The sequence below is a fragment of the Tympanuchus pallidicinctus genome, unplaced genomic scaffold, assembly GCF_026119805.1.
Source record: "Tympanuchus pallidicinctus isolate F22 unplaced genomic scaffold, pur_lepc_1.0 scaffold3, whole genome shotgun sequence".
NCBI lineage: Eukaryota > Metazoa > Chordata > Aves > Galliformes > Phasianidae > Tympanuchus > Tympanuchus pallidicinctus.
Genome location: NW_026294747.1, coordinates 28,500,467 through 28,520,659, shown reverse-complemented (window position 1 = coordinate 28,520,659; position 20,193 = coordinate 28,500,467). Strand labels below are relative to the sequence as shown.

The following is a 20,193-nucleotide window of genomic DNA, read 5'->3' as shown; positions in this document are numbered from 1 at the left end:
ACTTCATAGTGGCCTTGCAGTACCTGAAGGGAGCCTGTAGGAAAGCTGGGGAGGGACTTTCTATAACGGCATGTAGTGACAGGACAAGGGTTTAAAATGGAAGAAGGTAGATTTAGACTAGATAATAGGAAGAAATTCTTCACTGTGAGGGTGCTGAGACTGGAACAGGTTGTCTAGAGAGATTGTGGATGCCTTCTGCTCTGGAGGCATTCAAAGCTAGGCTGGATGGAGCTTTGAGCAACCTGGTCTAATGGGTGATACCCCTGAGTATAGCAGGGGGATTGAAACTAGATCATGTTAAAGGTCCCTTCCAATCAAAACCATTCTATGATGCAGAAAAGGATGGTAAGGCACTGACGTAGGTTTCCCAGAGAGGTGGTGGATGTTCCATCCTTAGAGACAGTCGGGGTCTGGCTGAACCAGGCTCTGAGCACCCTGATCTAGTTGTAGGTGTCTCTGTTTATTGCATGGGAGTTGGGCTAGCTGATCTTCAAGGGTCTCTTCCAACTCAAATGATTCTATAATTCATGTTGTTTCTTACACTAAGGGTTCCCACTAGCCAATAGTGAGTTCTCAGGAAACCAGTGTGTGTTATTTTTTGCCACTCACAAACAACATATTTTTGTAGCAGTTACAAGCATTTGCAATCTGCAGGCAGAAAGCAGTTTCTTTCATTCTATAAAAATGTCACAAAGATTTGTGTGTAGAGATGCAAGTAGTATGCTCTTCTAATTAATTTTCTATCTTCTGCAATAGATCTGGTGAAGGTGCTACAAAATTTCTCTAATACGCCATTTGTTTTTATGTATGTTTTCAGTTTGACATGCAGTCACTTGAAAAAAAAAATGACAGTAGCAGGGAAAAAATGGTTCAGGCAGGATATTCATCTCTGGTGACTGTTCATTGGGCAGTTGAGATGCCTTAAATGTATTTTAATGGTAGGATCATCCATCTTTACGTTTGTAAGTTATGCCAGTAGGGCAGGAATTCTGTATTTGCAGGGGAATAGGATTTTAAGGAAAGATATCTTGACATCTGAGGAAAAAAAAACAGTTGCCTTTTCACATTCTAAAACCAAAACAAAAGAAACAGTCTTTTGTTTTGTTTTGAAGACAACCATATGTACAACTTTAATAGTGAAAAGTGATTTCTTCAAATGGTGCTTATAAAGGCAAATTTAAATCTTGTTCATACAAAAAAAAAAAAAAAAAGTTTGGACAGAACCACTTAAATCAGAAATGAAAACTGCAAAAAGTAATCACTTTTGTAAACTTTGAGCACTTAAAAAGTAAAAATTTAAATTTTGAAACAAGGCAATAAAATCTTGGGCTGTATGTTCATTCAAATGTTGCATTCAAAATTCTCTCCGATTGCTCTTTAAACACAAGGAACTAGATGTGCCCTTTGTGTATGTGGTACAATTTGTAGCAGTGATGTGGTTTCCTCCTGCCTTTTTTTTTTTTCTCCTCAGACCTTCAAGCACTCTTGATCATATCTGATCATTCTGACCTTTGTGCTATACCATCAAACACAGTTTTGCCTGCTGTCTTCTTTAAGCTTGCATTTCCATCAGAGTGTAGCATTTTAAAAACAGACGTAGTGTTAATTTATAGTTTCCTAAGCGCTGAGAAAAGCATTAACCATTTTGGTTGATTTTTTTCAATCCCATATTTACTGTGAATGCTTGTGAGTACCTCCGTGCTAGAGCTTGCAAGAGTGTGTGACTGTGCTTGTATGCAGATTGGTGAAGTGCTCGAAAGCATTCCTGAGAGAGCTGTGAGTCCAGCACCGTTCTGCTGAGTTATTTCATGCACGGCAAACTTTCCTGTTGCTGTCAGTGCCAGTGATTTAACCAGAGATTATAGCCATATGTTGTTTTTCAGAAATTTTATTTTGGTGAATGTTAACCAAAATGCCCAAACTTCTTGATTCTTGGAAGTGCGTTTGATACCTCTGAAATTAGATGAGGCATCAATGTTTTTTGGTTCTGCCTGGTAGGCTGAGAAAGAGCTTGCTTGCAAATTAGCAGCTTCTTGGTGTTCTGACTCTACTACAACAAAAAAAGAAGAAGAGGAGATGCAGTTGAGACCTGTATATGAAGTGTGCGTATACTCGATTCATGTTGAGTTAGTCTTTTCAAATAACTTTGCCAACAGAAGGGAAGTTTAAAGGTTTTCATCTTCATTCATAAAAATGGTATTATATGTAATACAATAATTAAGCATAGATCAGTAAGAAAAGGACAGCCATGGTCAAGTCTAGACTCTCATTTTAAACGTTTATTTCAAACACATCTTTTTTTATGAAGTGCTTGAATTATATAACAGCGGGTACTTTTACTGATGAAATAATTTTATGTTTTTGCTTTTTTCACTTTTAAGGAAACTTTTAGATCAATTGTCATGTGTCTTTAGTGTTGATTTTTTTCAATGAGGGGATATGGAGGAAACAGTAGGAAAAAAGGCATCACATTTAGATTAAATCTTTAATGCTTTAGAAATGCTTGAAATGTCAGTAGTGAAAAAACATTATTGACCACCATTGTTAATTGTGATGACACATCAGTACATCAGTCATGTAGGATTTAACCAGTAGTCATAATATTGTGCTTCCTTTCATTGCTGAACTTGACAAGAGACAAATACAAGCTAGACTTCTTAGCTTATAGGACTGTTTTTGTCACGTAAAATTTACAGTATAGGCTGTTTGTGATTCTGCTGATCTCTGACTTGCTCCTTTAACTCAGCAGTTTGAGATTTTTTTTAATACAGTAGTGGACGAGGAAATTAAAGGTTTCTGAAGGCCCAAGGTGTTCAAGGGGAGCTTCATTCCCCTACATCACTCTTGCTGGCTTACTGCAGTTAAATTTCATTTTAGTGTAGAGATTGCCTCTGAGGAATGAGCCAGGGGTCCCGGACGTGCTGCTGGATCAGTAGCTACTGTTTGACCAAAGATGTGTGGCAGCTGCCTCAAAGACAAGAGCCTCTTCATGGCTTTGGTATGGAGTGTCCTGAGGTGCTATCTGGAACCACAGGTTGTTACAGCGTTGAAGTGTGGAGAGGGTAAACCTTGAAGTTACTGCCATATACTGTTAGCTGTGAGAGAGTCGTAGTTGGCACTTGCTCCCAGATACCCCAGCCCCTTCTGGAGGCTTTTTCTCCAGCTTCTGTCTTTACCATCATCCTGACAGACTGTGGGCTGCTGAGGTGTGTAGGCTGTGGGGGTAGGGCTATCACAGTGTGTATTTTACTCTGCAAATAAAGAACATATTTTAGGAACGATGTGCATTTTTTACAGTGTTGATGGTGCACATGAATACTCATAGATGTAAATCAGAGAGAGAGTCTCTCGCATTTAGAGAGCAGTAGGAACACATGCTTTTGCAGATGGTTGTAAATGCATTCCCTTTCATCAACTATAAGCGAGGCTGTGTTCTAAATCAGAAAGTGAGCAGTATTGCATTTCTTATGAGCTTTACTCAGTCTGGCAGGTTATCTTGATAAGTAGGGGAAACTGTTCTTTACATTGATTTTTGTCTCATCCCAACCTCTGTTTTTCGGAAAGTCTTGGTTTAGTCATAAAAACCTATAATTTCTTTGAACTGATGCTGATTTATTACAGCGCTTGTGCTACAACTTTATTTCTACCTCACAGATTTCACTGTCCCACTGAGAGAAGTGGGTACATGTTTGCTAATTATCTCAGCACAGGTATTCTTTTCAAACATCAAGGAGTTTCAGAGCATAATCATCACATTAATGTAGTGAAGAAAACCAAAATACATTAATATCTTTAAATTTTTTTGCAATTTCTTTGATTTTTTTTTTTTTTCCAGTAAATATAGCTATTGAACTTCATATGTTGATTAAAGACATAGCAACTCACTCCTGATTAGCCTGATAATACAGAGCTGTGCATGATTAAGGATTCTCTATCAATATCTACACATACAGTGTCATGTTTGAGTTATACTTTACCCAGCGATGTAGAAGTGTTAAGGGCACCAGCTTGTAACCATTTATTTCTTTATATATTGTGATAGATTGTTTATCACTTTCCCTTGAGATGATTTACCTTAAAATTTGTTGATATGTCACTGAAAATCAGACCTTATATATGAATGTCAAATTACACTTAACACCAAAAAACTGTATTAACTAATCAATACAGCCATATTTCATTTTTAAATTTCCACCTCTTTTGTTTCTCTGTTTTGTTTTGTTTTGTTTTAATTTTATTTCTGTTTTTTTTAGTGAGTGACAGTTGCTTCAGGAACCTTGCCGAGGATCGTAGTGGGATAAACCTTAAAGATCTGGTCCAGGACCCTTCTTTGTGAGTATCTGGCTCTTATTGCTAAGCAAAGAAGAACTTCATGTTATTGTGAGTAGTTTTGTAATTATATCAGTAGTATTATGATGAAGTTCACTTACTGCTTAAATGATAATATGTTTGCCAAGTTGTTAGAGTTCAATACAGGCACATATTATTAAAACCATGTTTTCTACCTTCTCCTGATCATAGACTAACATCAAGCGAGTATTTACAGTAAAAGGCACAAAGAACATTCATCAGAGGAAAGAGATTGTGCATGCTGGTATTTCTGGAGAAAGAGTATATACAAGGTCATTCGTCTTTTTTGAAGACTGAACCACATAAATTAGTAGATTACTAAGTAATTATGTTATTGCCACTTATCTTTACGTACAGCTGATATTTATTTATTTTTCCGCTACTTATTTTGAGTGTATAAGCATATGATTTTTTTTTTCCTCATGTAAGACTGGAAGACTAGCGGTCATCATCCTAGTATGATATCTTCCTCTAAAATAAACCTAAATCTCATGAGCTCTGAGCGAGACTTGACATTTAGTCAAACTTTTGTTTTTTTTTTCTCCAGTTAACTTTAGTACTGGCTGAAAATTTGATTGCTAATGTGCACAAGTATACTAACTGCTGTGGAAGAAAGGGAAGAAGTGGAAAAATTTACATCTCCTTAACATGAGTGATAGCGCACTCTACAGTTGGTCCTGACATGATGGGCATTTATGCTAGCAGCACATATTCTTGTTTCAGTCACGGGATTTTTAGTAATTAAGGTAGATGCAGAATTTGTTTTGCTGTCTTGATAAATGACATATATGCGTACATACATGCATTCTTGGAAAATTTCTACATACTTTTTATACGTTTAATTTTTGATTATTAATGGAAGTGCAGTGGAAAAATAGAATTAAATGTTGCTTGAGATTGACTGAAAGCAATAAGTACATTTTTAGTAATTACTATCTAAGTGTCAAAATCAAGACTAATTCAGAAGACCTCATTTTCAACCAAATTTTGTCTTTGAGGTGTTTTATTTTCCCTTTGATAATTATACATGTTGTTTTGCACCACGTGCGGGCTTCTATGCTACTCTGTTTTGGTTTTGCACCTGTGCACCCTTCAGAAAGGATGGATTGTGTTTTGTGTTGAATGATGATTTTCCTTCCTTGCCATTTACAAAAATGATGAAAATCTTTGAGCTTTCTTCCCTGACCATAACATACAAGGAGAATGTTTTAATAGATTATTGTAATCTACAAAATAAATTCAGTGTATTTCTGTTGCGTGTACCATAGAAGCTTAAGTGACTGCAAAGTGCCCTTTTTATCACTCACTTTGAAAGATGCAACGAAGTCAGAAAGCATCTGCTAGTTCTCAAGGACTGTTAATGCAAGAAATGCTTCTTTCTGGAATTGCAGTCCTAGAATGGCTTAGAGTAGAAGGGACCTTAAAGCACATCCGGTTCCAATCCCCTGCCGTGAACTGGGTTGCCACCCAGTAGATCAAGCGGCCCGAGGCCCCATTCAAGAGGGCCTTGAACATCACCAAGGATCCATGGCTTCTTTGGCCAACCCTCATTAGAAGTATATATACTTGGTTTTGTCTTTCGAAGTGGATACTCTTACCGTTTACTGCTGAGTATTTGTTAAAAGATCTTGCAAAACGTGTAATTGCATGAATGAATCTTCAAAGGTAAATAAATTTTCCAAGTAAGGCTGTATGTTCAGTCCGGTCTTCTATAGCTGACTCTTAAAGTGCCATGGTTTCTGAATCCTTTGTAATGCAGGAGGAATGCAAAAGGACAATATAGGGCTGAAGAATTACAGTGTCAGTTGGAAAAATGGTTTAACCTTTTCTGAAATAAAATGAAGTTTAATTAAAAGATTTAGAGAACTTGGCTAAAATTTTCACCTATAGTGATAGCTAAAATAATAATGTTCTTTCTCGTGATAGTTTAATTTCTACAGTTTAGGATTTCTTTGGTGTTTGTTCACTTTGTAGATCAACTGTCTCTTTTCTTTGTAATCAGGTTTTTATAAAGAAATTCTGGTGCTCTCTCTGTGAGTGAGTCTGTCACTCTAAAGGTTTGCATTGCATTTCTAATGTATGACATTAATAAAGTAGGCTAGCAAAGAGTGCAAAAGGTTTGGGGCTCATTAGCATGCAAAAACATAATTAGCATATACTTTTAACAGGAAATCACATTAATAGCAGGCAAGCATTTGAGGTAGAAATATAGTATAATACATTCACAGAGCATAGTATAGCAAAAAAAGTTTGTTTTTATATTAGGGTGGCTTAATACATCATGTAAAATGCATTTTGAATGGTGTCCATTTCTTGTGAGAGTTAGCTGTTTGACTGTGTTCTGGAATGCATTGGCATCTTCCTTGTTGTTTGTCACTTCTAGCTCCATCACAGACAGAATGTCTCTTGTGTTATTGCAGAAAGCTATCAAATGGATGATTTTTCTGCAGGGCTGAAAGTGTGGCTTTACACTGAAATGAGACTCTGCACTGATAGCATTGTGGGGTTTTGGGATTAATATCTGAATTTTATCTAGTGTCTTAACTATCAGGATAGGTTTAGGGCTTTTGTTGTTAGTTTTTTGTTCTTTTTTTCCCAGTTGAGGTATCAGCTCGAGCTGTATGGACTTTGTAAGCTTCATCTGCATTCAGCTCTCTCGTCATCGGTAATACTTCGCTTCACAAGCGAGGACACTGAGCATTTCTTTCCATTTGTATGTATCCTACTCTGTCAATGAAAATAAACAGAAATACTGCTTGAGAAAAAAAGTTTATCAAATAAACATAAAACGTGGAGTTTACTGAGTCACTGTGGGAGAAGGAAGCATTCAGCATTGTACATCTCAATCGCATTTTGTAGTTAATTACAGAAAAGTTGAATTTCATTAAAACATCAATTGGAAGTTCAACTAGAAAGCTGATTAGAGATTTCAGTGCATAAGCTGATGTTCATACTGTGTACAATATCCAGTTTTGGAAACTAACCGTTGAGAAAGATACAGAGGTATGTAAGAGAAGGGCAAGAGGAGAAGACTAAGTGCAATATGTTGTGTAATTTAGTTTAGAGTAAAGCAGTGAAAAAGAGGAAGTATGAATTGCCTACAGTATATAAATAATACTAGCGCTTTTTCTTTTTGGTTGATGAGAAGGAATTAGTTCACTTTGTAGCAGATGAAATTGTTTCAATAGTTGGAAAAAATTCTAAGTGTCAGTATGATCTATTTTTGAGAATGTCATGAAGGGCTATGCAGGTTGCAGTCTGCATATGTATGATCCTATAGATATGCATTTTTTTCCTTCTAGGAAAAAAGAAAATATGCTTTCATGCAGTTTGGCATCAGCACAGTTAGTATGACCAGAAAACAGCAGAAATTGTTGCGATTTCTTTTAGGCAACTTATTGTAGGTAATAATATTCAAGACTATAATTTGGTTTAGATGACACAGACACTCTAGGCCTACCTACCAGTCAAATAACCATGAAAGATATTTAGAATTTTGCATTCCACAGGCGAGCTTGATCTACATTGAAAGACTATAGGTGTCTTTGCATAAATGGTTCTAAACAGCAGAGCTACAAACGACCAGGCAGTCTGGTGCAGATGTTCTTCAAATTACATTCAGCTGAAGTAAAATGCAGTTGAACAGCCTGAAATGCTAGCAAAGTCATGTTTCTGTGGGAAGATCTTTGAGGCACTGTAGCAAGACAGAAGTTGGTGTTCGAGTACAGACAGGATGTTGAGCACTTGATTTCATTCCTCACTTGGGAGCAGAAGAAGTTGCCCTCTTCCTTCTGTTCCTTAACACAGTAGATCATTCAGTGTGGCGTTCTAAATTAATTCTAAATTTCTTTTAATTGTAAGCTACTTTAGGTAACTTTACTTCAGATACACCTCTGAAGCATGAACCCCATCAGGTCAGTAGAGGATTAAGTACATACATCCACCTAATTCAAGCAGAAAATCTTGGTGTAGATGTTCCCAAGTTTTAGCTCTTCTGTCACTTTATAAGATGTTCCTTTGAGCTCTAGCCTACATATAGACTTATAGTTTGTAAAATAAATGTTTATACAGAAAGGAGGATGCTTTTAAACTGTGAAAATCACTAACTGCAGCTGCACATATTCACTGATACCCATTTGTTTGGAAACATCTTAAGAGCTTCTTTGTGCTGAAGATCTAAGAGGCCCTGAGTAGCTTCCTTCTTTTTTAGCAAAATGTCTTCGTATCTTAGCCGTGTTTCATATCTCCTTCATATTAGCTGATGTTAATGAAAAAGAAATACTGTATAAATCAAACCAGAAAGAAAACAGAAAGAATAGCTAATTTCTGCCAGGAGAACTGTGAATATGTTTTAATACCTATGCAGAAACTTATTAAAAAAAATAAAATAAAATAAATGCTTCATAAAAGCCACGAGAAGAAACTTTTTACTCTCCATGCAATTGGTATTAAACAGTCAAGGCATCAATAATATAGGAGTTTATCAGGTCTGTGGTAGATCTTCCTGTTTGACCATTGATTCCCACTTTCTATCAGTATAATCTAGAAGTCGTCATGACAAAAGTCATCTTTATCACTGCCTTGTTGTATTTCATATAAGGAGAAGATAGATACTACTTTTGGAAACTAGCTTAGAGACTTTTAGAAGTTGTTTCATAATTTTAATGACTGACAGTCCTCTGAAGATGATGAGGTAGTTCTTGAAGAATGTTGATTATTGATCTAAGGAAAGACACAAGCTCTTCTGTAGGTAGGATTGAAGACGTGGTGAATACAATTTTAAGTCTACAAATGTAGAATCTAACCATATCAATCTTCACTTGAAGGAAGCTAACAGTTGTTGATGATATTTACCTACAATTTTTTTAACAAGTCCCTGTCCCCCTCTTTCCTACAAACCTTTTAAAAGGGGCTTGCTGTTTAGGCATACTGATTATCTGAGAGAAATCCCTTTCTCTGATCTTCTCTATTACGTTTCAAGAAAATAATTTTCTCAACGTACAAGACCCATTGGCAGATTGTAGCAAAAACTGCTATTATTGTGTGCATTTTTCTGTGTCTCTTTTGGCTTAATGAGTCATAAACCTATAGCACCATCCTCATCCATCTTAAGCAAAACCTTTGCAGCAGTCTTTAGCAAAGCAGAATGTCACAGAAGTACCCATTTTTTTAACCGTTTAATAATTTTCAACTAATTATTTTTTATACTGTGCCCCAAAAGAGTTGCCTTTAACCTCTGCAAAGATCTGTGTCAACTTTACCTACAAATAGTAGATTTATTCAGAACCAATTTTATCTTCTCTCAAAATATGGCTTCCAAATTTTGCAAAGGAGTTTCCTTTCTTTTGCTGCAGCAGTGCTGTGAGGTGGCCTGTAACTTGAGGGACTTCTGAGCCAACCAAGGAAACAAGGAAGCTGCTGTGGAAGCTGAGGTATGGGTGGTTAGCCTTGGTGCCCGCTGGTGCACAAGATGGCTGCTGCTTGAGGCCAACTACCATAGGGCCATTCTCCACATGTGTTCAGGAAATTCTGTGCTCATGGGATCTGTAGTCTTCTGTGTGAGGGGCTGTTTCCTTCTGCTCATCTGTTCTGAAACTAAGTTTTAAATGGATGAATGTTGTTTATTGGAACAAACAGATCGCCAGTGGTTATGTAACTTTATTAGACTTCTTAGCTAAGAAACAAATTGTGGTGGAGGTATACAGGATGAATAGTGTAAAGATAAAAAGACTGTTAAAAAAAAAAAAAAAGAGAATTATTTACCATGTTTCAGAGTTCAGAAGTTTTTACAGAAAAAAATTGAGACAGTAGATTTTGAAAAATAAAAGTACATACTCAGGTTTAGCTGAACTGAATATTTCATAACTCGTGTAACATGTGGAAACCTGATGTATAAATGATTTTTTTTTTAATTAAAAAAAATTGGATGAGATTGTTGTACCTACGCTATTAATCACATGCATGCAGCTTCTAGCTCAGCAAAGCTCTGGAAATGAAGGCAGCAAGAGGCAAGAAGCATGCGCCAGAGGACAAGTAATGCTTGGTGCTATTATTAGGGTTATTCCCTAAGCATTTGTTTCTCAATTCCTTGAACAGTGTATTGAGTTGTGTGGGCTTTTAGACAGGGCTGGTGTGGCAGTTATATTCTTATTGCAGATGTAATCATTTCATAAGAAATGGAGCACATGTGAACTTAGAACATTTTTGCATGGACTCAATGACAAATTGCCCTTGAGAGCAGAGCAGGCTTCCCCGACATGGCTGAAGTTAAATTTGGAACTCCCAGTAACAGAGGCACTCTCAGCACAGGAGTTGTAATAATTTATTATACAGGAGAAATTTTTTCTCCCTTAGTCTCACTACTGAAAATGACTAAATGCTCTTCTGAAATGCTTTTTCTCCCTGGACATGGGTCTTTTCGTAGAACAGGATACATTTTGTCAAAGCTATAAATACTTGAAGGGAGTGCTTAATTAGACAAGGCTTCTATTGAATTGTGTACATATTTGCATATAGATTAAGTTAGCAGGGGAAATGAATAAGCTCTTTCTTTTAGGCTGTAATAGAACTCCAGGTTTCAGATGTAAAGGAAGTCTTAGCTGCAAATCTTAAGAATGACTCTGTCATTGAGATACAAAATTTGCTGCTTGGAAATGTTTTTGTTTTTATACATAGCATTACTTTTGGAGCAACCTTCTTATTTATTTCCATGGAAACTACAACTGATACAAAGAACACAGTGACACTATTTGATAGAGCGAATTCTCAGCTTCAAAACACTTTTTCGATATAGTCATCCCATTAGGTGTGCATTTTTTGCCGGTGATGAACAAGAGCTGGCATGCCGTGCTCATACAGAATTTGCACCAAACCGTACTGTTGCTGCTGCTGAAACACACCACTGTCTGCCTCACTCTGCTCATGTCAGCTGGTCTTCATAAACATTCAGCAAGTATCCATGAATATCAATAGGTGCCATTTTTTTCTGCATGGAGAAATTCAGTGCCACACCTTTGCTCCATACACACTTCCATGTCAAATACCATTTTGTCAGGCTGCCCCTCTGCTGCCATTTGTCATGCGGCAACAACATGTAATGGAATATTTGTAGGAAGGTTCAGCCTCTGCTGCCGTACCACTGACATCCACCTCTGATGTGGGCCAACATCATAAAACAGGAGGCATTACTTCTGAGGCAGCCCTGGTCCAATACTATTTGAAGTATTAAATTATAGATCGCTTTCTTAATTAGAAAGAAGTGTCCTAACATCATTTATTCAGAGAGACCCTTTAAAATTGTTTTAAGACTGTACAACAGAAATCTGTGCGGATGGTGATTTAAGAAGGAAGAAGTATATTTATTCCACAATAATCTTTGTGTTGTTGTTTGTATTCTTTTCTCACTTTCGTTTACTATAACTTGAATTTTATTGTGGAACTTTCACTTATGCTTTTCCTCTTTATCTGTGCTAACATATAAACAACACAGAGGAGTGACCAGGACACAAAGTATATTCCCTATGGATGATGGTTCTTTTCAAGCCAGGCTGTTCTATGATTCGATTCTATGACAGCCTAGAAGTTCAAACAAACACATCAAGGATTCAAAAACTACCTCAACTCATATGCTGCAGACAGTTATGTCAAAGAACCACAGTGATACTACAAACATCAAATGCTTCCTTTACATCTTGATAATTCTATTTAAAGCCTTTTGCTTTTTCTTTAGCTACAGCATCTCTTTTTACCTATAGTTTCATCCTCTTCATCGTATCTTAATAAAAACTGGATTCTAACAGATGATTCTATTTTCTGTTAGTTGATGAGTTTTGGACTTGAAAGTGTATCTCATTTCTAATGTGATACTTTTGCTTAGTTTTCTGTAAATTTCCATGAAGTTTATTTCATTTTCAAATAATTTTTTAGAGAATTCAGGTTGCTGCAGAGTCTTGTTGATGGTCTGTCGCTGAATTAGCTTTTTAAAAAGTACACAGTGAGAGATCTTTCTCCAATGTTTATTTAATATGTTTCTCTCACTGTCACAAACATGTACCATTAACGTGTTCTGTAGCTTGGTACCATATGTGGAAGCATTCTACAGCAAGTGTTCAACAATAAAGTAGATGGTGGAGAGATAAATTCAGGAGTGCAAAACTGGAATGTCTTACTTTCTCCATTTTAACAAACAATTTGTTCTTGCAATATTTATTTATTTAATTTTCGTGGGCTTTTTTTACTATGCTATTTCATTTTTCCAAGTGAAACCTAAGAGATTCGAATGTGCTTCAAAAGTGAAGATTCTTTATGTGCTCACATGCTCACATTTTAGTGCTTTTCTTTTTTTTAACACAGCGTGGAAGGACACTCAGTATATGGATTACTATTAACACAGGAAAGACATTCACTGTAATTTTTTTTTTCATATACAGCAAAAGGCAATACAGGGTAGTGTAACAAAGATTTTTAGCACTGTTGTTCTGAGATGTTTGCATTGTTAACAATTGTGAAGCCAAGTGGTAGCACGAGCAGCTGTTGTGCCTGTACCATACCAGTATTTTCTCTGCCAGTATCGTGTACAGATCTTTCAGGAAACTGTTTTGTGCATACTCTACTGAATATGCTAAGTTCTGAAAATTAGAAGACATAAGTACATTTTAATTTCACCTATAATAAAAGTTTTGTAGAAATCAGGACTTCATCTAAGTCTGCATGATTTTTCAGGGGAAAATTAGAGACTTCTGAAGTGTTTTCAGGTTTTTGTTCCAGAGGACAAATCATTAAGAAAATGTGTGTCTGTATTCTCAATACAGACACACTCTCAATAATCTCAAAACTCTCTTTTATGTTCATTAAAACTTAAAACAGAGCATTCTTTGGATATAGTTGGCATTAAAATGTATTATCTCAGTATCTTTGAACATTGAATTCTTTCTGAAAATAAAAATTTTCCAGAAAAAATGCAAAGAAATTCAGTTTGTACATTTTGGTGTACCTCTTCTTGGCTGAGGAGTGAATGCTGCATGTTAAACCTTATTTAGGCTTATGGCTTTCAGTGGCCCTTCTCAGTGTGGGTGGATGAAGAAATACTCTTGATGGATTGATTCCTCTTTTACCAGTAGGCTCTGTATTGTTTTTCAAAAGTTTACAACATCAAAAAACATCCTGAAGGAATGAATTTGTGTCTGAAAGGTAGGTAGGATAATAAAAATTCAAATTTGTGTTCAAATAGTTGAGAGTATCCCTGTGTACTTCATTATTTGCTTGTAGGTAAGCATTAGTAATATATGAACTGTTAAAGATTTGGAGGTTTCAAATCACTTATTTTAAGTATTTTGCATTTCTAGAGAACGTTCAGTTCTGCACTGTGAAAGAACTTTGTGGAGTGTGTTTTTATGAAATCAAAACTAAGATAAATTCTCCCCTTTTTGTTAGTTTCAGTGAGATGTGCCTGCTTCTGCCCACGTGAGTAAGCAGAATATTTTGAAGGCGTACGTGAAACAGAAATACCCCCAGTTTTTTTCTAAATATGAAAAAAAATAAAAATAAAAAATAGAAAACTAGAAAAAAATAAGCACAAGTTGTTACTCAGAGCTCCCAGTAATGGATAGCTAAGTGATTCCTGTGTTTATAAGAGTTTTTTTTTTCCCTTTGTTTCCTTCTGGGTTCCACTTGCAGTTCTTGTACTGCCCAGTCCTATGCACACTTCAGGTTCCAGCCAGTGCTGTAGATCTTGCACTCTTAACCCTTTTCGTGTACATACCCAATCTATTTTTGTGCTAAACAAAAGGGTTTTATTATTCTTTGTACAGCGTGCAATACTGACCATGGTCAAGAGCTAGAGCTCTTTTTTCTGTTCACAAGTTTTATTATCTTTGATATTTTCATGTTGGAAATGAAGGAATAAACATTATGCACACAGTGCTACATGTATAGATATGCACAACCTATTTTTAAAATATTGGCAGAGGTCATTATAGCTGCAATACAGAGCTTACTGTAGACTCAGTAAGATTTTTGTTGTAAGTTTTTACTTGGGTCTCACTGTGGCTGCACGGTTATCAGTATCCAAGCTTTTTATTAATTCGCCAGATTGGATATTTCTGTATAGCTTAATGTACTGACATATTGCGAAGGGATAGAACTAATCTGTGGTAATGCTAGCGGTATGTAGAAATGCCTTTCTATTTCTGTAATGCAGTAATATCATCCCTTAAAATTTGTTTCAGTGGCATCTCAACTGAAGATTGGAAATGCTTTAATTTCCCAACAACAAACCAATTTTATCAGTTCTTAACACTCTAACTTCAAATGAATTACAACTGTTTCTATCCAAGATCTCATTTTCTGCAGCAGTGTAAAGACATTAATGAGAGCTGTCCTTCCTTATTAATTGAAAGTTCTTTAGTTTATCAGAGGCATATTTATTCTTCACATTTTCTTTGTCTTAATATTCCTCTTCACTTCAAGGCTGTGGCATTGTATACAGAGCCTTCTCAAGGCTATGAATTTTTTTTGTTATTTTGACATAAGTCAGTTTCTTTGCACTGTTGTTCTGCATTAAGCAGCTGCCTGTTTTTCTCCCCAAGTTTTTACTTTCTCGGCTTATTAGCTACCTTAATAGACAAGCAATTCTGTCACCCTATGCTCTGTAATCATAGAATCATTTAGGTCAGAAAAGACCTTCAAGATCATGAACGTATCTCTAATACAGTGGGTTTCAGAATCCCTATGTTAGAATTGTGGAGAAGGAAGAAGAAATCACTGAAACTTCAGTAATCAGTGATCAAAAATTATTTTAAAATACCAGTTTTGAAACTAGTAATATATCTGGACAAGTACTGTAAGTATAAAAGCAAAGAGGTTAGGCATCATTTGCTTCTATAATTACAGTGTACAAAGGAATATGTGCTTCCTGAGACACAAGCGAATTGAGTAATGGCAAAGAATGGCCCCTGAAAAATATATGACAAGAAGGCTGATTGATGTATGTTTTCCAGGAATGATGTTCTTCAGCAGCAAACAGGGACTTCTCTGATGGCACTTGTCCCTTCTGTGTCAGCAAAAACTGCTCTTAGAAAAGGTGGTTGCAGAAAATCTTTTGGCGTCCTGTTATTCTGGAGGAGGAGTGAATGATCAAATACTGCGTTCATATATGTATGATATCTATCTGTGCTATTCAGATTTTACATCTGCTTCTGTTGCTATGTTTTAAAAGACGCTGAAGAAAATAGTAACTGAAGTTACTAGGCATAATATTACCTGGTATGATTGCATTTTTCAGCTCAGCAGTAGGTCTACTTTTAGTAGGTTACAAAACAAAACAAAACAATCTTTTGTAAAACTCTTATAACAACCTAGTGGAAGAGAAGAAGCCATCTCCTGAAGTATGAGGCTTACAGGAGAAAAATGTAGCAATCGCTGCAGAAAACTATTGTACTGTATGTTCCACATCTTCGAGATAAGAAAGATAAAGGCTGAAGGGTTTTGTGCCGGACAGGGGGAGAGAGATTGTTCATGGAGGAACTGCTAAAAGTGAGTCATGCTGACCCGAGTCTAATAATCGAGGGCATTTCTTAAAGCTTAATTTCATAGACAGAGGTTGTGTTTGAAGCAGTAGACAATGTCACTCTGTGATCACTATCGCTGGTTAGTTTGCTAAAGGAAAGATAAAATCTGGTCTTATTTCATGATGTTTTATAATGTAAATATTAATATCAAGCACTAATAGTGATTTTTGTGTGTGTATTCATTACTGCTTGTGATTAATGGAAATACTGAGTGAATAACTTCAATGCTAAGGGATCAAGTGGGGCTAAAAGTATCCCTCAAACACAAGGAAACCCTAATGCCATGATGAATGAAAAAGCAGATCGTAATCATAGAATGGTTTGGGTAGGAAGAGACTATTAAGATCATCTAGTTCCAACACTCCCTGTTACAGTCAGGGAGACAGACCACTCACTAGACAAGGTTGCTCAAAGCCCTGTCTTGCCTGGCGTTGAACGTCTCCAGAGTGAGGGCATCCACAACCTCACTGGGCAACCTGTCTCAGTGTCTCAGCACCCTCACAGTAAATAATTTCTTACTAATATCTAGTCTAACTCTACCTTCTTGCAGTTTAAAGCCATTTCCCCTTGTCCTGTCACTACATGCCCTCATAGAAAGTCCCTCCCCAGCTCTCCTGTAGGCTCCTTTTAGGTGCTAAAAGGCTGCTATGAGCTCCCCTCCCAGAGCCTTCTCTTATCCAGGCTGAAGAGCCCCAGCTCTCTCAGTGTATCCCTGTAGTTAACACACTGTTTTCTAACTACACTGTTATAATATGCAGCATTTTATTTACATGTTATATTTAAATTGCATAATTCGTATAAATTACATTGTGCCATACTATTTCCTTTTTACCAAATAGAGATGAGCAAGTATAAAGGTGCTCTGTCTGCACTCTGAGCTGGCTGATTGTAACATAGCTGTCCTCATGCTGAGTACCTGCCAACATGCTTTCTCTCTCAGTGTGGTTTATTGGTTGTGGCGGAGTGCCATTCTCATTGTGGTACAGAGTTGGCTGTCATCTGATGCAGGATGCTGGCATAGCTTTCTGAAAATAATACATAAGCAGATCCAAGTTTTTTTTCTTCTTCCATCTCCTACATTTAATTGTTCAGTTGTTAACAGAAACCCTGAGAATCCTACCAAAAGAAGTGATAAGCGTGGTAATAAAAAAAAAAAAAGCAAAAACACAAGCTTGTATTAGAATACATAATTTAGATTACTGTCACTTGTAGTTGTTCAAAATTAGAATTACTTAAATTCATTCTGATGAAGAAGACCATTAATACTTCATGCTTACCTTAAAGTAATGTGCAAAGTTGTATCACATGCTGCGTTGCTGTGTAAAGCAGATGTCTCCAATACTGTGAAGTGTTTCTAAATTAAAGCTACTCAGCTGGTTATAGTAGGAGGACAGATTTAAAAAAAAAAAAAAAAAAAGAAAAGAAAAAGAAAAAGGTGAGTTTTATAAATCTTCTCTTATATGTTTGTGTTCATGTATGTATTAGTACAGTTCTGAGGATGAAACTGAGCTGGAGCAGAAGCAGAAGAGGCAATGAAACCACAATGTTGTATGAAGTATCTAGTTTTAGGAGATGAAGATGGTGAGTTGCGGTTAACATTTCCTGGGATGGAAATTTTGTAGGTACTTCTTGACTGCAGGAGATACTTTGGGGAAAATACTGAAGTTTATATTTAGAAATGGCTTCAGGTCAACTGTGTAGACAAGACTACGGAAATAAAAATCATCTCATGATTTGCTTGTCTCTCTCCCTTCATCTTTTCTGCAGCAAAGAGCGTGAGTCTGTTGCATAATGTTTGTCTGTTAATGGACTGTTAGCAGTTCCCTGTAGGCCAGGTGTGGGCCACAAATAACTGAAGATCTTGTTGATGACCTTCAGCTTTGACATATACGGTATCTTTGTCCTGCTTTGGTTTTTGTGACTATTCAGTCTATGGCCTTTCTATAAAGAATGTCAGCAAAAATCGCCAGTTAGTGCTTATCTTAAATTGCATATATGTGCATGGGCAAAATTTTTAAAACCACAAATTGTTTAAAGGAAAAGTACCTTCCAAACAACTGTGTAATGCTGCCTTAGTTTTCACAGTATCGTTAATAGATGAAAGATCATAATGTTATGATTAAGGTGTGGAGATATGAAATGCAATGAATGCATCTTGATGCTTATCTACATGATTGCTGTACATCAGTGGGCACTGAAAGACAAGTGATAGGGCTGGAGGAAACATGAGCTAAAGCAATGACTACTGTTTGTCCTGCTAGCTTTTAGATGAAAATACAGATGACAGTACAGTTTACTTTAAAATAACCTAATAGAATCAACCTTGGCATTCTACAGGGGCTGAAAAAGAAATCTAAGATAAGGAACCTGGAATTCTCTGTTTGTAAGTGGTATTTAGTCCACATATTCTCTAGTTCTGTCTTTTAGGTTCAAGTGGAAGAGATGATCTGATAAGCTTAGTTTTGTTTGATTTGACGGAGATATGGTGAACCTTTTTCTCAGAATAGGCATTTTTCATTCTTTGATTTCTTGACCAGATAGTACTCACACATATATATACATATACTCACATATACTCTTTAATCATAAATATGAATCTTTAATGAAAACAGTCTTTAACATAAAGAAAAAAATTTCCTCCTTTTATCTTGGAACCAGATTTCTTTCTCTCCAGAGAATGCTGCTGCTAGTAAGATTGTATTCTTACTGTAGTTTTCTTCCTTTTGATTGAAATTGAGATTCTTTAGTTCATGCTCCCTACCACTATGATGTCTTCTGTTTTTCAGCTTCTTGCTTTGGAAATCTTTTTTTTTGTTTTTTTCTAAAATACTCATTTTTTTTCTCCCAAAATTCTTTATTCTTTATTCTGTCCTCTCCTGCATCCCACTTCATTTTCCCTGCCATGGCTCTTCAATACTTCTTTCTTATCTTTCACTATCTCTGTTTTGGAAAACTATCAACGTTTTTTTCAGATTGTAGTCACAGTATCATTTTTATATATCTCAAGTTTTAAATTTTCTTTGAAATCTGACCATTATGAAGAGCAAAATCAATATTCTAATAGTATTAGAGTAAGGGTAGAGGAATCCTTATAGTGTTGCAGTGTCTGTGTCGATGTGATTTCTGTCTTGTTTTGATTAAAAAAGAAATTGATCTTTTCATCATGTTTATCTTAATTCTTTAATTGTTGTGCTGTTAGTTGTTGTTGTGCTAAATCTGTTAGACTTTAAATTTATTCTTGATACACTTCTGATATACTATTATTACCATCATTTTGCTTTTTTTTTTTTTAAATATCCTGTCCGTGTAAGACTTGACATTCTCTTGAACTTCTATTTCTGCCTGCTCCTGTGATGTATTTAAAGTTGAATCATTTAAGAACATTTTAATTTCCTAAAAGGGGTCATGTGGAGTACAGCATCAATAAAAGATCCTGTTTAAGTCAGGAGCCTATCAAGTAAATGTTCCATTTTCTGTCCTGAATACATGCCTGTTTCGTCTGGAGCCCTGACAGAGTGAGAGTTCTGTTGTTCCGTTAATATATGTAATCTCAATCTTGGCATTTTGAACGTTGTGATCTGTGTACTTTGTCTATTTATTTGAAACATATGTAAGAAGTAAGAAAATGTAGTTATAAGAAATTTGCTTAACTGTAGCAATCATTTATCCTTCTAAAGGATTAGTGTTCCTTGACAAATTGTTAATAAAGGCCTATCCTAAAAGTTGAGGATCAAAAGAATAGTATGTATTTTTTATTCTTTTTCACAGCCACTTTCAACATTTGGTTTTTGTTCCTGTTGCTATCTGGGAGTTCTAGATGCTGAGTCATACATGCTCTTATTTCATATGTTTTTTATTGTTATAGCACCTCAGTGCCCTGATGATAAATTAGAATATGGCTGTAATAATCTCTGTGTAATTATAGAGCACAAGAACAGTGGCTGAAACAAAAAATTTGCAATGTCAGACAAAAGGAAACAGAGATAGAGTAAGTAAGAGGGAGATCACAAAAAAAAACCCCACAAAAAACAAATAGTCAACCAGCAGTAGTAGAATGTTAGCATAGAAAGCAATGATCTTAGATTGCCAAAACTTATTGTCAGATATTTTCAGTAGACATTATAGCAGAAAATAATGGTAAATGGAGTAATTTGAAGTAAATTAACTGGTTTTAAGTATGTTTAGGGACCTACATTCCTCCTACATCTGTCAGAGAATAAGGGAAGTGGAAATCTCAATGGAGTGCTAGTCTTAGTGTTGTGACTGGTTGTGCTTG

General features: G+C 36.0%; 1 protein-coding gene across 12 annotated transcripts in view; it reads left to right on the top strand.

Moving 5' to 3' along the window:
• Window positions 1–20,193, top strand: part of GPHN (gephyrin) — a 261,257-nt gene that overhangs the window by 73,933 nt on the left and 167,131 nt on the right. For all 12 annotated transcript variants that reach the window (XM_052695200.1, XM_052695198.1, XM_052695195.1 and 9 more), the window contains exon 2: window positions 4,254–4,332. In XM_052695200.1, coding sequence (XP_052551160.1) covers window positions 4,254–4,332 — 79 coding nt within the window. The remainder of the gene's footprint in view (window positions 1–4,253; window positions 4,333–20,193) is intronic.